Here is a 19,097-nt window from a genome sequence, read left to right on the forward strand (position 1 = left end):
GAAAATAATTCCCAGCTGGCACATCTGGGAATTAGCCTTTCACAAAGGCTAATTGTGACCTTTGTAATACATGCATGCACCTTGTGTTTAAGTGTATTTCCCAATCCAAAATGTGTTCCAATGAGCATGGCTTATTCTTCTTAACACTGAGAAGAGAAGCCACCTGGGTTATCCTGCCTACACCACAGCATCTCTCCAGGACACAGTACCATAGGCAGCTCTGAGAAGCACTCTGGGAAGATCGCCAGGCATCTGCTTAAACATTCATGTTAACCATCTGTGGCCAAAGTAGCTTCAACACAGAACACTGTTTGTGGAACATAGCTAGCTAATACCATCCAATCAGCAGAAACCAAGGAGGGGCAAGCTCATATGATCCCTTCTCCTTCAGAGAGATGTGGTCCCGAGAAGCAAGCAGGTGCTGCTTTTGTGAAGCATCCAGTTTCTCACTGGAACTAATGACTCATTTAAGGGGACTTCTTTTCTATATCATACTAAAGAAAAGAATTATGTCAGTCTTTTCCTGCAGCATTCTCTATATTAACGAGAAAGAAGAGACCAACTGCTATAGAAGAACTTGTTCATTCAACAAATATATCCACAGAAAAATATCAGCTAACACAGAAAAAAGCTCCAATCTAGAAATAATATGACTTCCTGTCTTCATAGCTTAAATCAATTATACATGCACACACACACACACACAGATATTTACATTTTAATATAATTGTTACAAATAGTACTTAAATTTTAAAGGAGTTAGTGGTTAAACACTGGGAATTATTTTTTAGAAAATGAAACACAGTTTATGGCATTTATCATATATTTGCTTGGAAGAGTGTAAACAAGAAAGATGTGTAAAGTGCTTAGCACGGAGTCCAGCACACAGAAAGTCTTATTTAAGAAATAAGAGTAGGAGGGCCTGAGAGATGGGTCAGCTGGTAAAAACTCTTGCCACCAACCTAGTGACCTGATCACTTGAACCCATGTGAAGGAAGGAGAGAACTAACTCCAGAATGTTTTCATCTGATACACACACACAGACACACACACAACGTTAAGTAAAAGTTTTGCAGAGATGAGCATCAGTGAAACTGATGTTCGCCATTACTCATGAATTTAGGAGCCATGTCAGAAAGTAGATAAAACAAAAGGGTTGGAAACACAAAAATGGACAGGGTCCGTTTATATATATATATATATATATATATATATATATATATATATATATATATATAGAGAGAGAGAGAGAGAGAGAGAGAGAGAGAGAGTCTACTGAGCATGGTACATGGACTAGCTAAACTTAGGTGTTTTCTTTTATGTCATTGACAAAATATATAGTATATATAGGGCTGGGTAGATGGCTCAGTAGTTAAGAACTCATACTACTTGTGCAGAGGACCCAAGTTTGGTTCCCAGAGAGTAGCACCTACTTTGGGTGACTTGCAACCACCTCAGTGTACCTCCAGCTTCAAAAGGCTGTGATGCCTCTTGCCTCTGGAACATCACCATTCATGTGTATACACTCCCACAGAGAAACATAGGCAAACACATGATTACAAATACACGAATAAAATATCTTTAAAATGCGGCAATAGAAGTGTCTGCCTCACCGAGCTGTCATGAAGATTGAAAGTGTTTGCCTAGCAAGTAAAAATCTTGCATACATTTCAGTTTAAAAATCAATTTTACTAATCATTACAATTAACTTTTTAGGATTAACATTATTAGTATTTCATTATTTATTGATATGTTTATATTCAATTTTCCACACTTACTCTGAACTATTAGAATATCATCTTAGGAGTGAAGTGTTGTGTCAAAGGTAAAAACCACTGATTTCAAAGCTTCTTCCGAATTGCTTTACAGGAAAGTTGTCTTAACAGAAAACTTTCTCCTCTTGTTGAATATGGGCCAGGATGGCACCCCTGGGTATATTCTGATATGTCCTGTGTCATTGCCATCTTCACCATTCTTTGGTGAGTCCTGAAGATAGGCATTTTCATGTCACAGCCCTCAGAAGTTCCTTGTTACTTTCTGATTTTGCAGTGCTTGGTACCGGACCTAGCAATGGATGGTCCACCCCAAAACTATATCACCTTAACGCCTGTTTACATTTTCATTTTGAAACACTTTCGCTAAGCTGATCAGGGTAGCTTTGAACTTATGATCTTTCTGCCTCAGCTTCCCCTGTTTAATTTTTCTCTAGCTATTTTTTCTCAAACATTTTGTTCATTAAAAAAAAATAAACCTTTTCCTGGTTAGTTTACTGCCTAAGTCCTTTATATCTTAGTTCAATTGCATTGAATAATTTGTCAAAATTATGGTAATTTTAAATTCACGGTTACATAATCAAATCTCTTGTGCTTGGCTTATATGCTTTGGGGCATCCTGTTAATACCTCATTCACCCAAAAATAAATACTTTGTGTTTTAATCTAGTTTTGAAACTTTTTGCATATAAATAACTGTTTATTTGAATTAGGAAGTAGTGAAATGTAAAATTGGGCCTTCAATGTTTGGAGAGTCTCCCGAACACTCTTTATAAGCTGTTTCATCCTACCTCCACACATCTTGAGGTCTAATCTGCTGATACTCTTGGCTCTGTCTTAGAGAAGGACTGGAGATCAATGGAGAGCAGCTTAGCTGAGCAGAGTAGCTTATCTGAGCACACCCACCACCCATTTTCTTCTCTTCTTCTTCCACTAGTCTCTTAGCTTGCATGACAAAGATCAGAAACCAATGCAGAGGCCTAGCAGTTCCCATCTAAGAATTAATCCTAGCCCATTGGCAGGACTTTATAAATAGTGTGTGTGGGGGGGGGTATTGGGGGGTATTGCTTTGTTGTTGGTTTGATTTGGTTCTTTGCAAGTCACAGGCTTGTGCTTTCTGCCCAACCTCCACCTGCTTCGGCTGCAACTTCTTTCTCCCCATATTGCGAGATCTCAAGTAGATCTGTGAGTATTGTACTCTTGGGACCTAACTCCCTCAGAAGGGAAGCCAGCTGCAGCTTTGCTTCAATAAACTCTCCAACACACTCTGTCTAACAAGCCTTCCTAGAAATCTCTGGCATGTGGGTGGCATTTATTCTTAGTTTGCAGCAGAAGGGCAGGTATATATTTGTCCTTGTATATTCTGATTATCATTTCAATGGAAATTGGAGGTGGGTGGAGTAAAACACCTGTGTTCAAGTACCCTACTTGCCAGAAAGCCAAGTGGCTTCCTCATTAACACTCACTCCTGCTTCCTACAAATTCCAAGAACAACTTGTGCTTGGAAGCAAGCAGTAAACAACACACATACACATTACCTTTGATTGCTGCTAAATATCCCCGGAGTTCTCGCTGAAGTCTGGTACCCTCTGCCTGAAAAACACACAAGTACAGAGATGCTAAGCATCTTGTCTTTATTTGGCATACAAATATGTAGGAAGCAATAAGATTCAGTGATCATTGCCAGAACCTTATTATTGAAAGAAATATAAATATGTAAGTACAATCTGAACAAGAAAACATGCCCATCCATCTTGGTACTTATAAAGGTGCTAATCAGAGGAAAAAGGCAAATAAGACTTGGCTAAGAGTAGAAAATGGGATCCAGCAGGCAAACCCCTATGCACTTACAAGTCAGTGCTTCCTTTAATTTAGATACCTGGGAATACTGATACAGATTTGATCACCTCTGTTTACCATGCTGCTGGCTGTTGTAGCCAGTCGGAAGGCAAATGCTGAAGCACAATGCTCTACACATGTCTTGCTCTTGTGATAATGCTACCAATTTGCAAAAGTGAACTTTTCCACCTGGTGTTTAATGGGCACAATTGTGGCAACTGCTTAACAAATTAATGCAATGATTATGCACACGATTATCCAAGTCATCATCCAGCACAAAGCCTAATGTATCTGAACAGAAACTATGTATCATGCACAAATGGCAGTTAGCCCTGGACACTCATTCACAATACTCGCAGACATGAAACTATGAAATATCATAAAAACATAAAAATTACTATTAAATACAGACAGGGACCAATACAAAGAAACACTGACAAGAATGATTTACCTGAAGAGGGTATTGGACTCAAGGTGCATCCTACAGAGTAGCAATGGAGTACAGAGAGTGTGATAAAGTTTCCATGAATTAATCTTAGACTAGTTTTGTAAATTTGTATACTGTTAACATCAGACAAGGGCTGAAGTTTATTGTATTTACTTGAACACATACGTTTTAATCAGGAGTAGTTCCATTCAGGATGGGAGAAGGAAATTGTCGAGTTTTATATCAGTGGCTGCTCTCTTAGTGTATAGACATGGTGTAAAACAAACATTCTAGGGTTCTCTTGACTTGATGAGCCATTTAGAACCACAGTGAAGAAAACTGCAAAAGGATAGGAGATGGCGGTGAAATTCTAAAGCAAGAGAATACAGTATCAAAGCACTCCACAGAGAGGAGGGTGAAGAGCTTCCTGAGACACCACAGCCCTCAGGACTGCTAAGGAAAAATCTTGGAAAAAGGACTTTCCCCGCTAAAATCTAAGTCTATATATAGTAGATCATCCCCTGCCTTATTACCCCTTTCTACAGAGGCCATAGCTCACAATCAACCCTGGTCCAAAACACTTAATGGAAAATTCCATAAACAATCCTAAATTTTAACTTGTGCACTGTGTAAAGTCATGCCTGGATCTCTCCCTCACAGGAATACAAACCCTATGTTTGATGAAGGCATCCATGTTGTATGTGCTTCAGATCCTTTGGTCACTATCCTTGTGTTTAAAACAAAACAAAACAAAACAAAACAAAACAAAACAAAACAAAACAAAACACCATTATATTCTAATGGGTCCTGAGAGTGGGAGCACTCGTTGTGGTAGTTTAGATAAGCCAGGGAGAATCCGTAAGTTCAGAATGAAGATTTTCAACTCAAAGGACCAGCAAACATCTTCAACAAAATTATAGAAGAAAACTTCCCAAATCTAAAGAAAGAGATGCCCATGAACATACAAGAAGCCTACAGAACTCCAAATAGACTGGACCAGAAGAGAATCCATAAGTTCTACATAGAATGACAAGGTGAGAGTTCTGGACATTACAAAGAAGAAAAGTAGTCTAATGAAATTACATGACCTTAGGAACTATGAAACATTATTGTTGTTAATTTTCTACCATGTCTCATCTATAAACATGTAGATTACAGGTGTGCGTTATGGGATAAACAATATATACAGATTTGATTTAATTTGTTGCTTCAGAAAAATTGGCCTGTATTATCCTCAGGAAAAAAAAGTATTATATGTAAAAGATGTAAAATATGAATTTGGAAGATTATGTTATTTTCAATCTCTCGTAATTACTGTGATAGGAATTTGACTTCCAGTTTAAAACATCAGACTTGGCTATAGAACTTCTCTTGGGCTGTGGAATGTGATTAGAAGTGGCATGAAGCACTCAGGTGGGAGCCAGTACAGCCCTTACATGTCTTTGCTTTGCTTTCAAATCCACAGTGTAGCATGTCAGGTGGGGGTGGGAGAGCTGCTTGCTTGCCTTGGGTCCCAGAGAGAGAAAAACATGCAATACAGCTAAATTTTTGCATTTCCAAAAGTTAGAACTGTTTCTGTAGAAAGCCATGACAATAGTTTAACATCAGTGGGATGTGGGACAAAGTGCCCAACTAAATAAGTCACAGAGTACACTGAGAGGGCTTACAGGTAGAGAAGGCAGACACATAATAACAAAAGATCCAGTGGAGCTGCTAAGCAGAAAAGCATTGTTGGAATTTGAAGAAATCCAGCAAAGAAAACAAAGTGGAAATGTTAAGGATAAAGCAGATGGTTAAAAGATAATGGCTGCTTCAACAACAGAAAAAGATGGGATTGTCCTTCCAGAGAAGTCAGGTTTCCCATCCCTAATCCAGAGATTGGGAGATTTACAGAATCAAATCTGAATTCAGACAGTCTATTCTCCTGGAAAGATTTAGATTTCCAACAACCTCAAGCAAAAGGTTCTAAAAGGTGCAGTTTAGGAGGATTTGAATTCCTCAATGCCACACATCTCAAACCAGCAACCCAGAGAATCTGGGCCGTTGCCAGTGGCTTCTCCAGAGCACATACAGAAATAAAACATGCTGCAGCCCTTGCCCTTACATCAGACTCTCAGAGATACCTTTGGCTTTTAGAGCCTGCCTGTGCTCGTCTTGGTTCTTTGCAACAGCCCAGGGTCACAAAGATAAGGGAAGCCTCACTTTACATCAAGAAAGATGTTTTGCCCTCAGCATCTCATGAGAATCATATGCAGAGTCACCTGCGAAAATGGGTGGCCATGAGTTACCAAGATGGTTCAGCTTATTGGCACAAGTAGCATAGCAGGAGAGAACACTGACCCTCCAAGCATTCACACAACAGTGTGCCAGGTAAAGTCCACAGTTAAACCACTGTCTTTCCTTTGAAAACAACAAAGATATTAAATTATTCATGCTAAACTCCATATACTGAATTCATCCTGTCAACAAGAAAGAATAATTTTTTTAATGAAATGAGATTCTAGGAAGAGATGAGTTTTTAATGTAACAGTGAGGAAAAGTTCAGGCTGCATCATACTAGCTTAAATAAATGAGTTCAATTTAAGCAGAAAATGGAGCTAATTTAAATGACTTTCTTCTTTCCCAGTTATTAAAATGTTTAATTTTCCCCACAAGGGCATGCAAATCTTTTGGTAATAACCCCATTGAGCTCCATATAAAATTCTACCTGATTCCAAAATGTAAAAGGCTTTCCAGGAAAATTCTTCACCTCCAGCATGGGATGGGGCAAGCTTCTTTTGCATGTTGAAATTTCCCCCCATCACGGTGGGTGAACCATAGATGATTATAATAAATTCTTAATATATGTATGTGTGCTCACTTCATATTCATCTGTAACATATGCCAGGATCCCTGTCACTGATGATGTGTGTGATCTAGCAGAATTGTCTGATGTTTCTAAGGCTTGGTTGTTGGTGGCTTATAGTAGAAAAGCACAGAGAGTCATAGCCCCTTTCCTGTGGTCCTGTCCTGTTCTCTAATAGTTTGGCCAGTGGCCTTCCTCCCCCACTCTCCTTCTCTGAATGCCCCTTGACCACATTTGTGTTTCCTGTAACACAGCAACACCTACCCTCTAGAGAATACTTTCCCTTGATTTGTTTCCAATGCACTGTGGTTTTCTGGTGTATGTTTTTCTCATTCATTTCTAATGATTTCTCCGCTTTCTCCAATGTTACCGCTGTATCTCCACAGAACCCAGACCTCAATACAAGCTGTCTTCAATTTAAGTTGAAAAAGTCTTTTCCAACTACTCAGATTTCATTGACTCTGAAGCCAGTCTGAATTCCTCTTAGAATTGTTACTAAACTCAATCATGAATTTTGTATTCTATGTGTGTAGAAAACATATTCAAATCCTCCTCACACCTGTGGTACTATATGCCTTTACTTTTCCTAACTAACAAATGGTATTAAGTTATTATTTCACCTTCTGATCACAGTCTCTTTAGGGATCAATGAAATCTATTATAATTAACTCATATGAATTTCTTAGTAAAAATACTTCTTCAGACAAGAGCCAAGAAGGATTTGCTACTTACAAAGTCCCTTATCCTGCCAAACACTATAGTATTGCAGCACCGTTCCAATGTTGGTCAAAAGGTCTTTTCTTCTGTCAATTGAATCATTTATCAGTTTGTCAGTAGCTGCCTGATATTTCTCAAGCCCAGTTGGTCCCCTAGATTGCACTTTCCCACATATACAGCCTAAGGGAGTTAGAGTCCTTTTTCTTCCACATTAAAACTCTCTCACTCACTCTCCTCAGGGGCTCTCACACTCTTCTAGCATAGGGAAGAAGGGGGCACTCCCATAAATTGCCTTCTCCTTAGATCTCCTGGAAACCGTGAAGATTTCATAATAGAGGTTGCAAAAATTAGCAGGCACACACAAAGTAGGTATGGCTCAAAAAATCTCTGCCTTGCTGAGACTTATGGCATCCTGGTTCTTTCTCCCGTGTACAGCTTTCATCAACACCCCCTCCAAAGATCAGTTTGAAGTTAAAAATGAAATTAAGAGAGATACACTGCACATTCACAATAGATATTTCAGAGATCTTTATGAGTACAAAGAAGTCACATTTCATGATTATCTTATTGTGTTTTCAAGTTGCTGTTTACCATGTTAATTCAGAGTAACAAAAGTGCATTAATAATCTGTGAGGGGGTGCAGAATTGTGTGCAGTGAGTGGTAACCAGATAAGCCAATCTTCAAAACACTTTCATCTGTAAGAGTTTTCAGAACCTTGGACAGCCGCCACTGTCCAGGAAGCATTGTCTATGACATCATCATCTAAGTACCTGACAAGCAATGGTAAAGCTCCCGAAACAGTAAAAGACATTGTCTATGAAGTATCAAATAAGCATGAATAAATGACACTGAAGGAAAATGCCATGATATACGCTGTCAGTGACAGGTGGGCTTTCAATGAAGAGAGGATGACAGGAACTGCCATTCACTTTGAAAGACTTCTAGGTCTTTGGCTTCAGAACCAGGTCTCCACTAAGGTATAATAAATAGCATTTGAAAATTAACACTAAAGAATTTAAAATACCCAAGAACTAAATCATAGTAAATATTCCAGGAGTCAACAAAGACAATTTTATTAGCTTGTTTTTATCTCAGTTAGATCTTTTCAGAAAAAAAAGAAGAAGCTATATTTTAGGTATTGATTTAATAGGATTATGAACAAAATGCATAGTTAATGATACTGTAGAACACTAGTCAGCTAGTCAGTGCTAGTGAATTTTGCGAACTATTTTTACATACTCCATTGTGCATTGGGCATGACACACATGGGCAGAGGATGTGAGTCATTTATTCCTTACTAACATTAGAAAACTGGACATAGAGAGAGAAGGAGAGGGGAAGGAGAAGAGGAGGAGGAGGAGGAGGAGAAAATCAGACACAACAGATGCTATTAGTGAGGTTATTTGAGTCAGGAAGTTACCTTAAGGTAGCAGGGACTTGATAACTGTTTAAAATACAGTATATAGAATTAACATTTTAAATGTGGTAATGTAATAACTGATTTCTCTATTCAGGTAACTTTTGCTACAAAAGTAGAAACATCTGTTTCTAAATAGACCCTCCAGAAGAACAAGGCCATGTTTATCTCGGGGACCAATATTGTGAGGTCTAAGACAAGAAGCCAGACAAGTATGACTTGAGCACTCCTTGAGCACTGCTTGAGCTGGAGATGAACTCAGATCTCAAGGCACGGCTAGGGGAGCTCAGCCTCACCTTGGGTGAGGAAACACGTTGTGGGTGGTTGGAAGTTCTCACAATGTTTGTACCAGTTTCTCAACCAAAATTATTCCAGAAAGTCCAAATCCAGCCATGGTAAATTGGAAAAAAAGTTCAGTGGGAAGCGTGTAGTCTTCAGTGCTCAGAAGATTCTGCCCAAGTCAACCCCAAAACAGACAAACAAACAAACAAAACAAAACAACCTCACTGTGGTGCTACTGAAACTATTTATGGTGTGTACAAGTTCATAGATATTCTTCACATACAGAAAATTAGGTGTCACTAAGTCACCTCTCTAAGAATCTGTAAACTCACATTTAGAAAAGGGCCTGTGTTTGAAGCCCATAGTAATAACAAATACATAACACCTGGATCTCAGAAAACAAAACTTCACAATGTGACTGTCTTACTCAGGGTTTCTATTCCTGCGCAAACATCATGACCAAGAAGCAAGTTGGGGAGAAAAGGGTTTATTCGGCTTACACTTCCATACTGCTGTTCATCACCAAAGGAAGTCAAGACTGGAACTCAAGCAGGTCAGGAAGCAGGAGCTGATACAGAAGCCATGGAGGGATGTTCTTTACTGGCTTGCTTCCCCTGGCTTTCTCAGCCTGCTCTCTTATAGAACCCAAGGCTACCAGCCCAGAGTTGTTCCCACCCATAAGGAGCCTTTCTCCCTTGATCACTAATAGAGAAAATGTCTTACAGCTGGATCTCATGGAGGCATTTCCTCAACTGAAGCTCCTTTCTCTGTGATAACTTCAGCTGTGTCAAGTTGACACAAAACTAGCCAGTACAGTGACTTCAGAAGATTAAAATCCATTTCTCATGCAGGATGAGCCTACATGAATTCCCATCATTAACCTTATTATTCTTGCCCTTTTCTGACATTTCTCTCCTGAAAATGGTCAAAGTTATTCATCAACATTAGAACTGGGTATGATTTATCAGAGGTCAGGAAGGGTAACTCAATAATAAAAGCAATGTTAATAAAAAGTGCTTATCATTTTTAGACATAAGTAAAATGATATTACATTAATGAGGAATTGAGACTTCATGAGGCCATAATCAGTAGCTTTACTAATATGTGGTTAACAAATAATGATATCTGAATCCACATGTGATGAAATACGCTAGGCTGCTGAACATGGCAAGCACCTTCAGGAAGCTAGAAATGAAATCTTCCCGAAGATCATTTTGGGCGCTGCTAAAGTTTATGAGAACACTGCAAAGGTAAAAGAAATGATACAACTCTGACATATTTCTTGCACCTCGCACTGAGCACTACAAAGCAACAGAAGTCATCATTAAAAACCATAGCCTAGGGGCTGGGGAGATGGCTCAGTGGGTAAGAGCACCCGACTGTTCTTCCGAAGGTCCGGAGTTCAAGTCCCAGCAACCACATGGTGGCTCACAACCATCCGTAACGAGATCTGACTCCCTCTTCTGGAGTGTCTGAAGACAGCTACAGTGTACTTACATATAATAAATAAATCTTTAAAAACAAACAAACAAACAAACAAACAAAAAAACACCATAGCCTAAAGACTGGAGAGATAGCACAGTGGTTAAGACTACTAGCTGCTTCTCCAGAGGACCCAGGTTTGATTCACATTACCTAAATGGTAGCTCACAATTCTCTGTAACCACAGTCCAGATCTGACATCCTCCACCAGACACCAGGTGCACAAGAGATACAAAAGCCTTCATACAGGCAAAACGCTCATGTACATAAAACATGAGTGATAATTATAATAACAACAGTAATAACCTACATTTGGTCATGGCTATTGTGAGAGCGAGTATCAGTTTTCTTCAGAGACAAGCTCTCACAATCCAAAGTGATCATCCCTATATACATATACATGAGCAAGGTTAAAATGGCTCAGTGTCAGGTACATATGCATATCTGCTTACATGGGTAACAATAATAATTAGAGAAGAGGTTAGTATTTAGTAAATACTAATATTAATGCAGAGTATACAAGGCAGACAAGAAGCCAGAGTGAGTGGCATTAGAAATCATAGTTCTGGATCTATGGGGAGGCAAGGATGATCATGGAACAGAATGAGACAGCAAAGAAAATAGCTTGCTTTTGTAACTGTATCTATTATTTGTGGCCTAATTTCTAGTTTCACCAGCCATGAGCTTAAAAACACAAAAAAATCAGAGGTAAAATTAAACACTTTTTGTATCTTTTGGCAAAACATAGAAAATTAATTAAGAATCATTTATGTGATTTCTCCATTAATTTCTGTTAGACCAATTAACTTGAGTCTATAACCATGTGTATTAAGAACTTGCACAAAAGCTAACCAAAGAAGTCATCCTAGCTGCCACTGAAATAAGCTGTCTTAAGGTTGTTGAGTTTATAAGTTATGACCCTTGGTTTAGTATGCACACACGTTTGGGGAAAGAGAGTGGGAGACTTGACTTTTATGGCAAACTAGGCCATTATTTAAATATCTTTTCATCACTTCTTAAATATCTAAAGCACAATAGTGAAGATACCAGGAAAGGAGTGGATGAAATTAAAGAAAACTCAGCAGGAACCCCACCCCAGCAGTAGCTCACCTTACTTCCTGCTCAGTGGCCTTCACTGTGTTCATGAATGGCAGCTCTAGCTATCATATTCTTTCATGACTAAACTGAACAGACTTGAAGGCTCTATAAAAACAACTGCTGTGTCAAGGTAAGGAAATGCATTAATGAGGGGGAGTTAATGCCTTGACTGTCATTACTCCAGTCACAACAGAATATCAAAAATGTTCGTGCAGCCACCGCTTACAGAGTCTGAATTGTAAGCTATTTTCCCAGGGTTTCTATTAAAAATTACCATAGCATAGGATCCTAACCAACAGAAATGTAGTTCCTCACAGGTCTCTAAGAATGTAGTGATCCCAAGCTATTATATGTTTGGTCTCTCATTGGTTTAGAAAAAGTCACTCTTAGGGTATTCTAGCCATGTGCATGTCCTCCTGCAGGCTCTGCCTCTTGTCTTAATACCACTGGCAATATTGGTTTAGGACTCACCCGCATGACCTCATTTTACCTAATCGATACTGTAAAGATATCATCCCAAAATACAGGCACATCCCTAGGTCCTGAAGGGTAACATCAACATATGGAATTGGGGAAAACAAATTTCAAATCATGACTCAACAAAGTCCTCAAGAGAAGACATTAATATGGTAAAATACTTACAAAGTCTGACGTTACTGGGTTGTTCAATATTACCAGAACTGTCCCAAATATCACAGCTCTGCTATTTCCCAACAATTACAGAAGACAGCTGTGGAGTTTTAGAGTTTTAGAAATAGAGATTTTTCCCCCCTTTTACAAATGAGAAACTAAGCACAGAGGCAGAAAACTTGCCCCAACAGAAATTTCTGGTTTGACTTTAGGTAGTCCTGTGTGGTGTGAGTGTTGAACTCTGGCTCTCTACCAGCTCTGTGCTACAGGGTGTGAAGACATGGGTGACAACAATGAAGCAAGAGACCACCCAGAAAGAGTCAACAGTTGATCAATGAGGAAAACATAATCAAAGGCACCATTTCCTCTGCTCCTGTGCAGTCCTCAATTATAATTCAAGATGCCAAAATTGAGTAATTGGTTTTTTTTTTCAAAAGCTCATAAGTTTACTTGACATAATTTGTATAGCATCATGACAAGGTGCTTTGATCCCATGGTCTGGGTTTAAAACATGAGCTCTGGTTCATAGGAATCATAGCTGGGAAGGACATTTGGTTGGTTCTTTCTTTGGGAAGTTTGCATAGTGTTTCTGGGAACCATGGCTGCTAGTCTTCACGGGGGGGGGGGCGCATAAAAAAATCACTCTTCCCAACAACAGTCTTAGCACCTGTTTTTTTGTACCCACAGATAAGCGTACCCCTCACTCCTCAATAAGGACAACAGATGGAAACCATTACAGTAAACCAGAACCAATCAAAATGCAGAGTTGTGGAGACAAGTCCCAATAGATATCCTTACAAAATAATCCCATACCTAAGGCTCAGGAAACATTGGCAAAGGGAAGGGGGAGGAGAGATTATACAAACCAAAAGGTAACTGAGTTTTCTGAGAGATTGTGCCTTCTAGTAATGTCAGAAGCTACATCCATGAAGTCTACCCAACATGACACACAAATGTGAGCTTAGCAAAGGTAAAAACCAATGGAAATGCTGAAGTAGATGGGGAAAAGCCCAGGAGGCCACAACTTTACACAAAGAACTATAGCAACCAAAGAATACTGAGAGTGGAGAGTCTTCTCCAGGATAGAAAACTCTAATTGGTTATCTAATACCAAATGAGAAGGCCTGAAAACAAACATACAAGTAACATCATACAGACTTCAAAGGCTATTTAAGATATACAGGTATATATACATATGCATGCAATATCAAGGCCATGAACTTGAAAAAGAGCAAGAAAGGATATAGTGGAAGATTTAGAGAGAAGAAAAGGAAGGAAGAATTATAATTATATTAGAGTCTCAAACATTCTTAAAAGTAAACATAAATACATAAAATATGATCTCTGTCCTTTTAGCCATGCAATCTTGAGCAAGTTACTTAGCCTCTCTAATTTTATTCTCCAAAATGAAGGTGAACACAGGACTTACTTCCTTGAACAATAACAAAGGCTGAGCAGTGAGGTCCATGGAAGTCTCAGTAGAATGTGCCTGGAATGTTTTATGCACGAGATATAGGCTGTATGGCACTATCACTACCCTGTTTCATGCTTTTCAAATGTCCAACCATGCCAAGAGAGAATGTTTCAATGAGTAATAGAACTAAGATAGCTTGGTGTGTTAAAAACGCTAATCTGGCAAGCCTGCCAACACAAGTTTGAGCCCTGGAATCTACACAGACTCAGTGCCACTCCTCCATAATCCCAGGACTATTATGGGCTAGGAGGGAGAGACCAGAGAATCACCTGCAAGTCAGCAGGACTAATACCCAGGAGTTGAAAGCTTAGCAACAGACCCAGCCTCATCAAGGTGAAAGGCATGAACTGCCATACACACACTGTCACTGTGGACCTGTCCTCCATAATTAACAAGTAAATGCCTACACTGGGCTCAGGTCTTGATGCGGAAGAGTATCTTCACATGAATACACCAGACTTCCCAAACAACTTCTTTGGGAATTTATAATGTGTCCTTGTTGTTCATTTGTACTTCTGGGTACCAAATATATAGTCAAGCTATTCAGAAAGTTTTTTATGATTATTGCAGTAATAAAGATCCCAGGGACACATAGGAGCAATTTACACAGGTGTACGGGAAAAATTTAACAACAGATATGGGAAACAAAAAACTAATCTGAAAATTTACAGACCATGGAAACTAAAAAGCATGACTGTTAGCAGCAGAAGAACAGTTAAGCTAACCCAAGAATGAATGTTTTGTAACATAGCTTTAGTTTTCTCATATATACAGCAAAATGGCAATCATGGGTCACTATGTTATTCAAGTAGATACTGTAGTTGCAGTTTATAATTTGGAAAGCTCTTCTTGAAGAATGTTTCAAAACCAAACACATTCATTTTTTTTAGCGATAATCCAATAGGGTTGTAAACTTAAAATTCCCTAGCTTCCTTAGGGGACACACAATGGGGTCCGGGTTCAAATTCAAATACATATACATTAAGGGAGCCACTATATCTACTGTTACTATGAAAAATCAGACTATGATTCCATTATAGGATGACTCTTTAAATACATTTCAAATATATGACTCAACAGAAAGGCCAGAGGAGAATGCAGGAATCAGCATTTTAAAGGACCCCAGCTGATGATTGTTGGACACTTCTTCAATTCTTCACTGCGTCTATCATTGTACGGTAACTTGGTATGTTGGCTGCATCTAGTCCACAGCCCTAGACTTAAACACATGCTTGGCTCCAGGTTTCAGACAATTGCCATAAGAGATTCCTAGTAATATATCTCTCATTTAGAATGGTTCTCTAATGGCAAGAACTAGAATGGGATTATAGGGTGACTTATAAAAGACACAGTCCAAATAAAACAACCAAATGGCTGTAATCTGAAATAAACGACAGCTTCTTTGTGTAGATTTACAAGCATCTGAGATGGTCATTCCCTAGGTATCCATGAGAAAGATACCTATTCTCTGCATACCCTTCCAGCATGACAGAGTTAGGATGGGAGTCATTTAGAGAGAAGTTTCTCAAATAGGTAATGAACTTTTCTCATAGAGAGAAGAGAAGATCTATGTAATAAGTCTTTTATTAGATACCGAAGAAGGAGAGACAATCCTCAACCATTGCCATGCTTGTTATAGGTAGGTCAAAGATAAAGAGAAGTAGCAGAATAGGATATGTCAAAAGAAGTCTTTAGAGAATAACATGAAGAGTGTCTTCCAGAAACCATCTCTTCAACCAGGAACAAGCACCACAGGAAACAATAGCAGCAATGCTAGAAATGTCTTTAGCCCCACTGACAGAAATTTTAGTTCATTATAAAGCTTCTGATTTATGTAAGACAGAAAGGGGATGGAGGTAGTCTGTTGCTAATAAGGTAGACACATATGAGTAGGGAGATTAGAGATATTCAGGTTATCTAAAAAATATGACCAGTTTCTTTTGTCATCTGGCACCATGTACAGCAACTGTAGAATGGATATGAAGTAGGTCAACCACCCATATCCACATGTATCCACTCTCAGTCACCTCTCGTAGGGAACCAAAGTGATTGACAACTTGTACGATTTATAATGTTAAAAACTTTAAATCAATTTTATGTAAGGAAAACACACACACACACACACAAGCATACATGCACATGTAAATACACAGACACACATTAGATTACAAAACAAACTGCTGTGGCAAACCTAGAGAACTCATGTCCCCCCCTGCCTTTCCAGGCCCTTTTCAACACATCATTTTTATCTCCTTTAGATCATGTTGGTCCTACGAACTCTTTCTGGCAAGTCCATCCACCCCTGCAGAGAAAATCTTTGATCAGAACTTAGCGAGCAACTTTCTTTGCTGTGACTATTATATAATAAATACATCACAAATAAACACCATCACAGCAAGTAACAGTGAGTTTCGTGGCACTTAGTATATTATTTGTCCTTTTCAGTAAAATGTCTTATATTCTCACTCATCTTGGAGAGTCCAATTGGGAACGGTGTCACAAGAAGGCACAGAAGTAATTTATTTTTCTAAGAATATTACTCCTACACTAAACTGAAGAAATAATAATAAAAAAATGTATCATGACGATAGAAATAAGTAACACTGTCTAAAGAATCTATTTTTCTGGGTTTTTAAAATGTAAGTATTAAAAAGAAAGGTTTCTGTTAACTAAAGCAAAGATTAGCCAAAGCAAGAATGATGTCAGAATGGTGTATCAGTTTACATATATATGTAATGAAATGCGATCATATCTACCTGGCATGTATTTCCTCTTTCTAAGTTGCCCCAAGACCTCCCTCAGAACTTCCTATCTTCTTTTTCATTTAATTTTTTAATGATCTACTAAGTTCTTTAAAAATGCTGCCAATATGTTCATGTGGCATTGGTATATGTTGAGAGAGACTATCACACATCATGCAGGAAACCTACCAGTTGTCACATAAAAAAAGAAAGAAGGAAAGGAAGGAAAGAAGGGAGGGAGAGAGAGAGAGAGAGAGAGAGAGAGAGAGAGAGAGAGAGAGAGAGAGAGAGAGAGAGAGAGAGAGAGAGAGAGAGAGAGAGAAAGGAAAACGAACAAAAAACCTTAACAATAACAACAAAGTAAGATTTTCAATTGCCCAGCCAATTAACAACTACCATTAGCTTCTCTGTAAGGAGTGGGGCTAGAGAAGACTTTCTTTCACCTATTCCAGAATTTGTGCTGGCTACCACAGCTTGTGTGAACTCATGGATGCAACAGCCATGCCATGGCCCAAAAACATCCCACAGCACGCACACACTCACACCCCATCTAGGGGGAGGAGCTGATACTAAAATCTGGTTCTCTAATTGGTTCTTGATTGTGTCAATAAAGACGGCAGAAGCCAATTGCTGAGCGAAAGGAAAAAGGTGGGACTTCTGGGTCTTGAGAGGAAGAGAAGGGACACAGCAAAGGAGGTATCTCGGACAGGCTTTGGAATGAGAATGATACACAGTCATGTAACGCCTTGGGGCAACTGAAGCCTGCAGCCTCCATGGGCAGAGGCTGAGGGGAGGATATTGATGGGAGCTAGCTGATAGCTGATGGGATTAAATCAGGAGATTCAGTGCCTAGAAATTATTCCATCTGGATAGTTTTAAAATAAAACTGTCTAGTGTTTTCCATCCACAGAGCAAAGATGGGCAGAGAAAGAGCACACGTGGGAGAGTGGCTGGTGGTTTGGCAAAGCTAGCTGAGAGGGGCCAGTAGAGTGCGGTCAGTAGCTCCTGGATGTCCTGGGATGGAGGATGGTTGCAATCAAGTTGGAGCAAGGGGAAACTTTATATGCCCCAATATAGGGGAATGCCAGGGCCAAAAGAATGGGAATGGGTGGGTAGGGAAGTGGGGGGCGCTATGGGGGACTTTTGGGATAGCATTGGAAATGTAATTGAGGAAAATATGTAATAAAAATATTAAAAATCAAAAAAAAAAAAGAATGTCTGTCTTGACTTCAGACATAAATCCCATTCAAAAAGGAATAGTGGTTTAAATTTTATTTAAAAATCAAACTATGATTATAAATTAAATACAATGGTTGAAAGAACTGCCACTCCATTCTAAATCTCTTAATTATGTATAATATGAAGTGATTCTGTTGGTTCATAATCCTTCACATTATTGTATTAAAATCTCTGTGCTGGAACTATAATTTTTATTTCATGTTTGAGATTCATGTTACACTTTTTTTGTATGGAAATATTACAATGTATTTTTTGTTGGCCTATAGCGCAGTATGGCATAAACAAATGTGTGTCTGACTTTCTTTGCCTAAAAGTTACCTGGGCTTAATATGTGCCACCATTTGAAGCAATGCTATATCTATTTTATCCTTCTCTGAATAAAAAAAAAAAGGAAACATTAAAAAAAAAAAAAAGAAAGAAAAGTTCAGCATGAAGGCAGAGACACAGGGGAAAGAGGTGGTGTGTTTATAAAATTACACACAACACCCCATCCTCTAGCCCTTACTTACCTTCCATCTCCTCTTTCCCATGTTCCCTGAGTGGTGGTGTTGGGGGTGATTATAATAGAGATAGCTGATTTAGAGATGAAAATTCAGTCTCTTATTCTCATCATTTGGAAAAGTTATGTATCTCTGCATTGACTACTGCTTACCCAATGATTTTTTTTTTTAATGTTAGAAAGTAAAGAACAAAACTAGAACTCATTGACAAGAGAAAAAATGTGACATAAAGAAAATAGCTTAATTAAATATATAACTGAGATATAAGGCTCTTTGAAGAGGGAATACAGTGTGTGCCAGCAGATCTTTTTGGGACCCATAGTTGTAAGGTAGCTTTGGATCCCATGTGTCCATTTGGATCCCAAACCATGTAAACATTCTCCTATGGGTATTTTGATGACAAAACTTAGAATGAAGGAAGAAAACAGTGACAGCAAAGAGAGGAACTGACGGATAATGTGCAAAACAAGAAACACAGGCTCCAAGGAGGTGAGTCAAAACTGGGATGCACTTGTTAAGTACTTGGAATGTGATGGCAGCAACAGAGAGTTTCTTTAAGTGACTGAGGTTCAAAATCGTTCTTTAGAAGTATGACAGTCTAACAGACATTAATACACAGAAAAATAGCTGTCAT

The 19,097-nt window shown here is 38.7% G+C and overlaps 1 protein-coding gene across 4 annotated transcripts in view; it reads right to left on the reverse strand.

Annotated features, from left to right (window-relative positions):
* Amph (amphiphysin) overlaps positions 1-19,097 on the reverse strand; it is a 199,797-nt gene that overhangs the window by 76,654 nt on the left and 104,046 nt on the right. For all 4 annotated transcript variants that reach the window (XM_085831274.1, XM_085831273.1, XM_085831272.1 and 1 more), the window contains exon 3: positions 3,310-3,364. In XM_085831274.1, coding sequence (XP_085687400.1) covers positions 3,310-3,364 — 55 coding nt within the window. The remainder of the gene's footprint in view (positions 1-3,309; positions 3,365-19,097) is intronic.

The sequence above is a fragment of the Mus caroli genome, unplaced genomic scaffold (genome assembly GCF_978045245.1).
Source record: "Mus caroli unplaced genomic scaffold, Mus_caroli_1 scaffold_15, whole genome shotgun sequence".
Taxonomy (NCBI): Eukaryota; Metazoa; Chordata; class Mammalia; order Rodentia; family Muridae; genus Mus; species Mus caroli.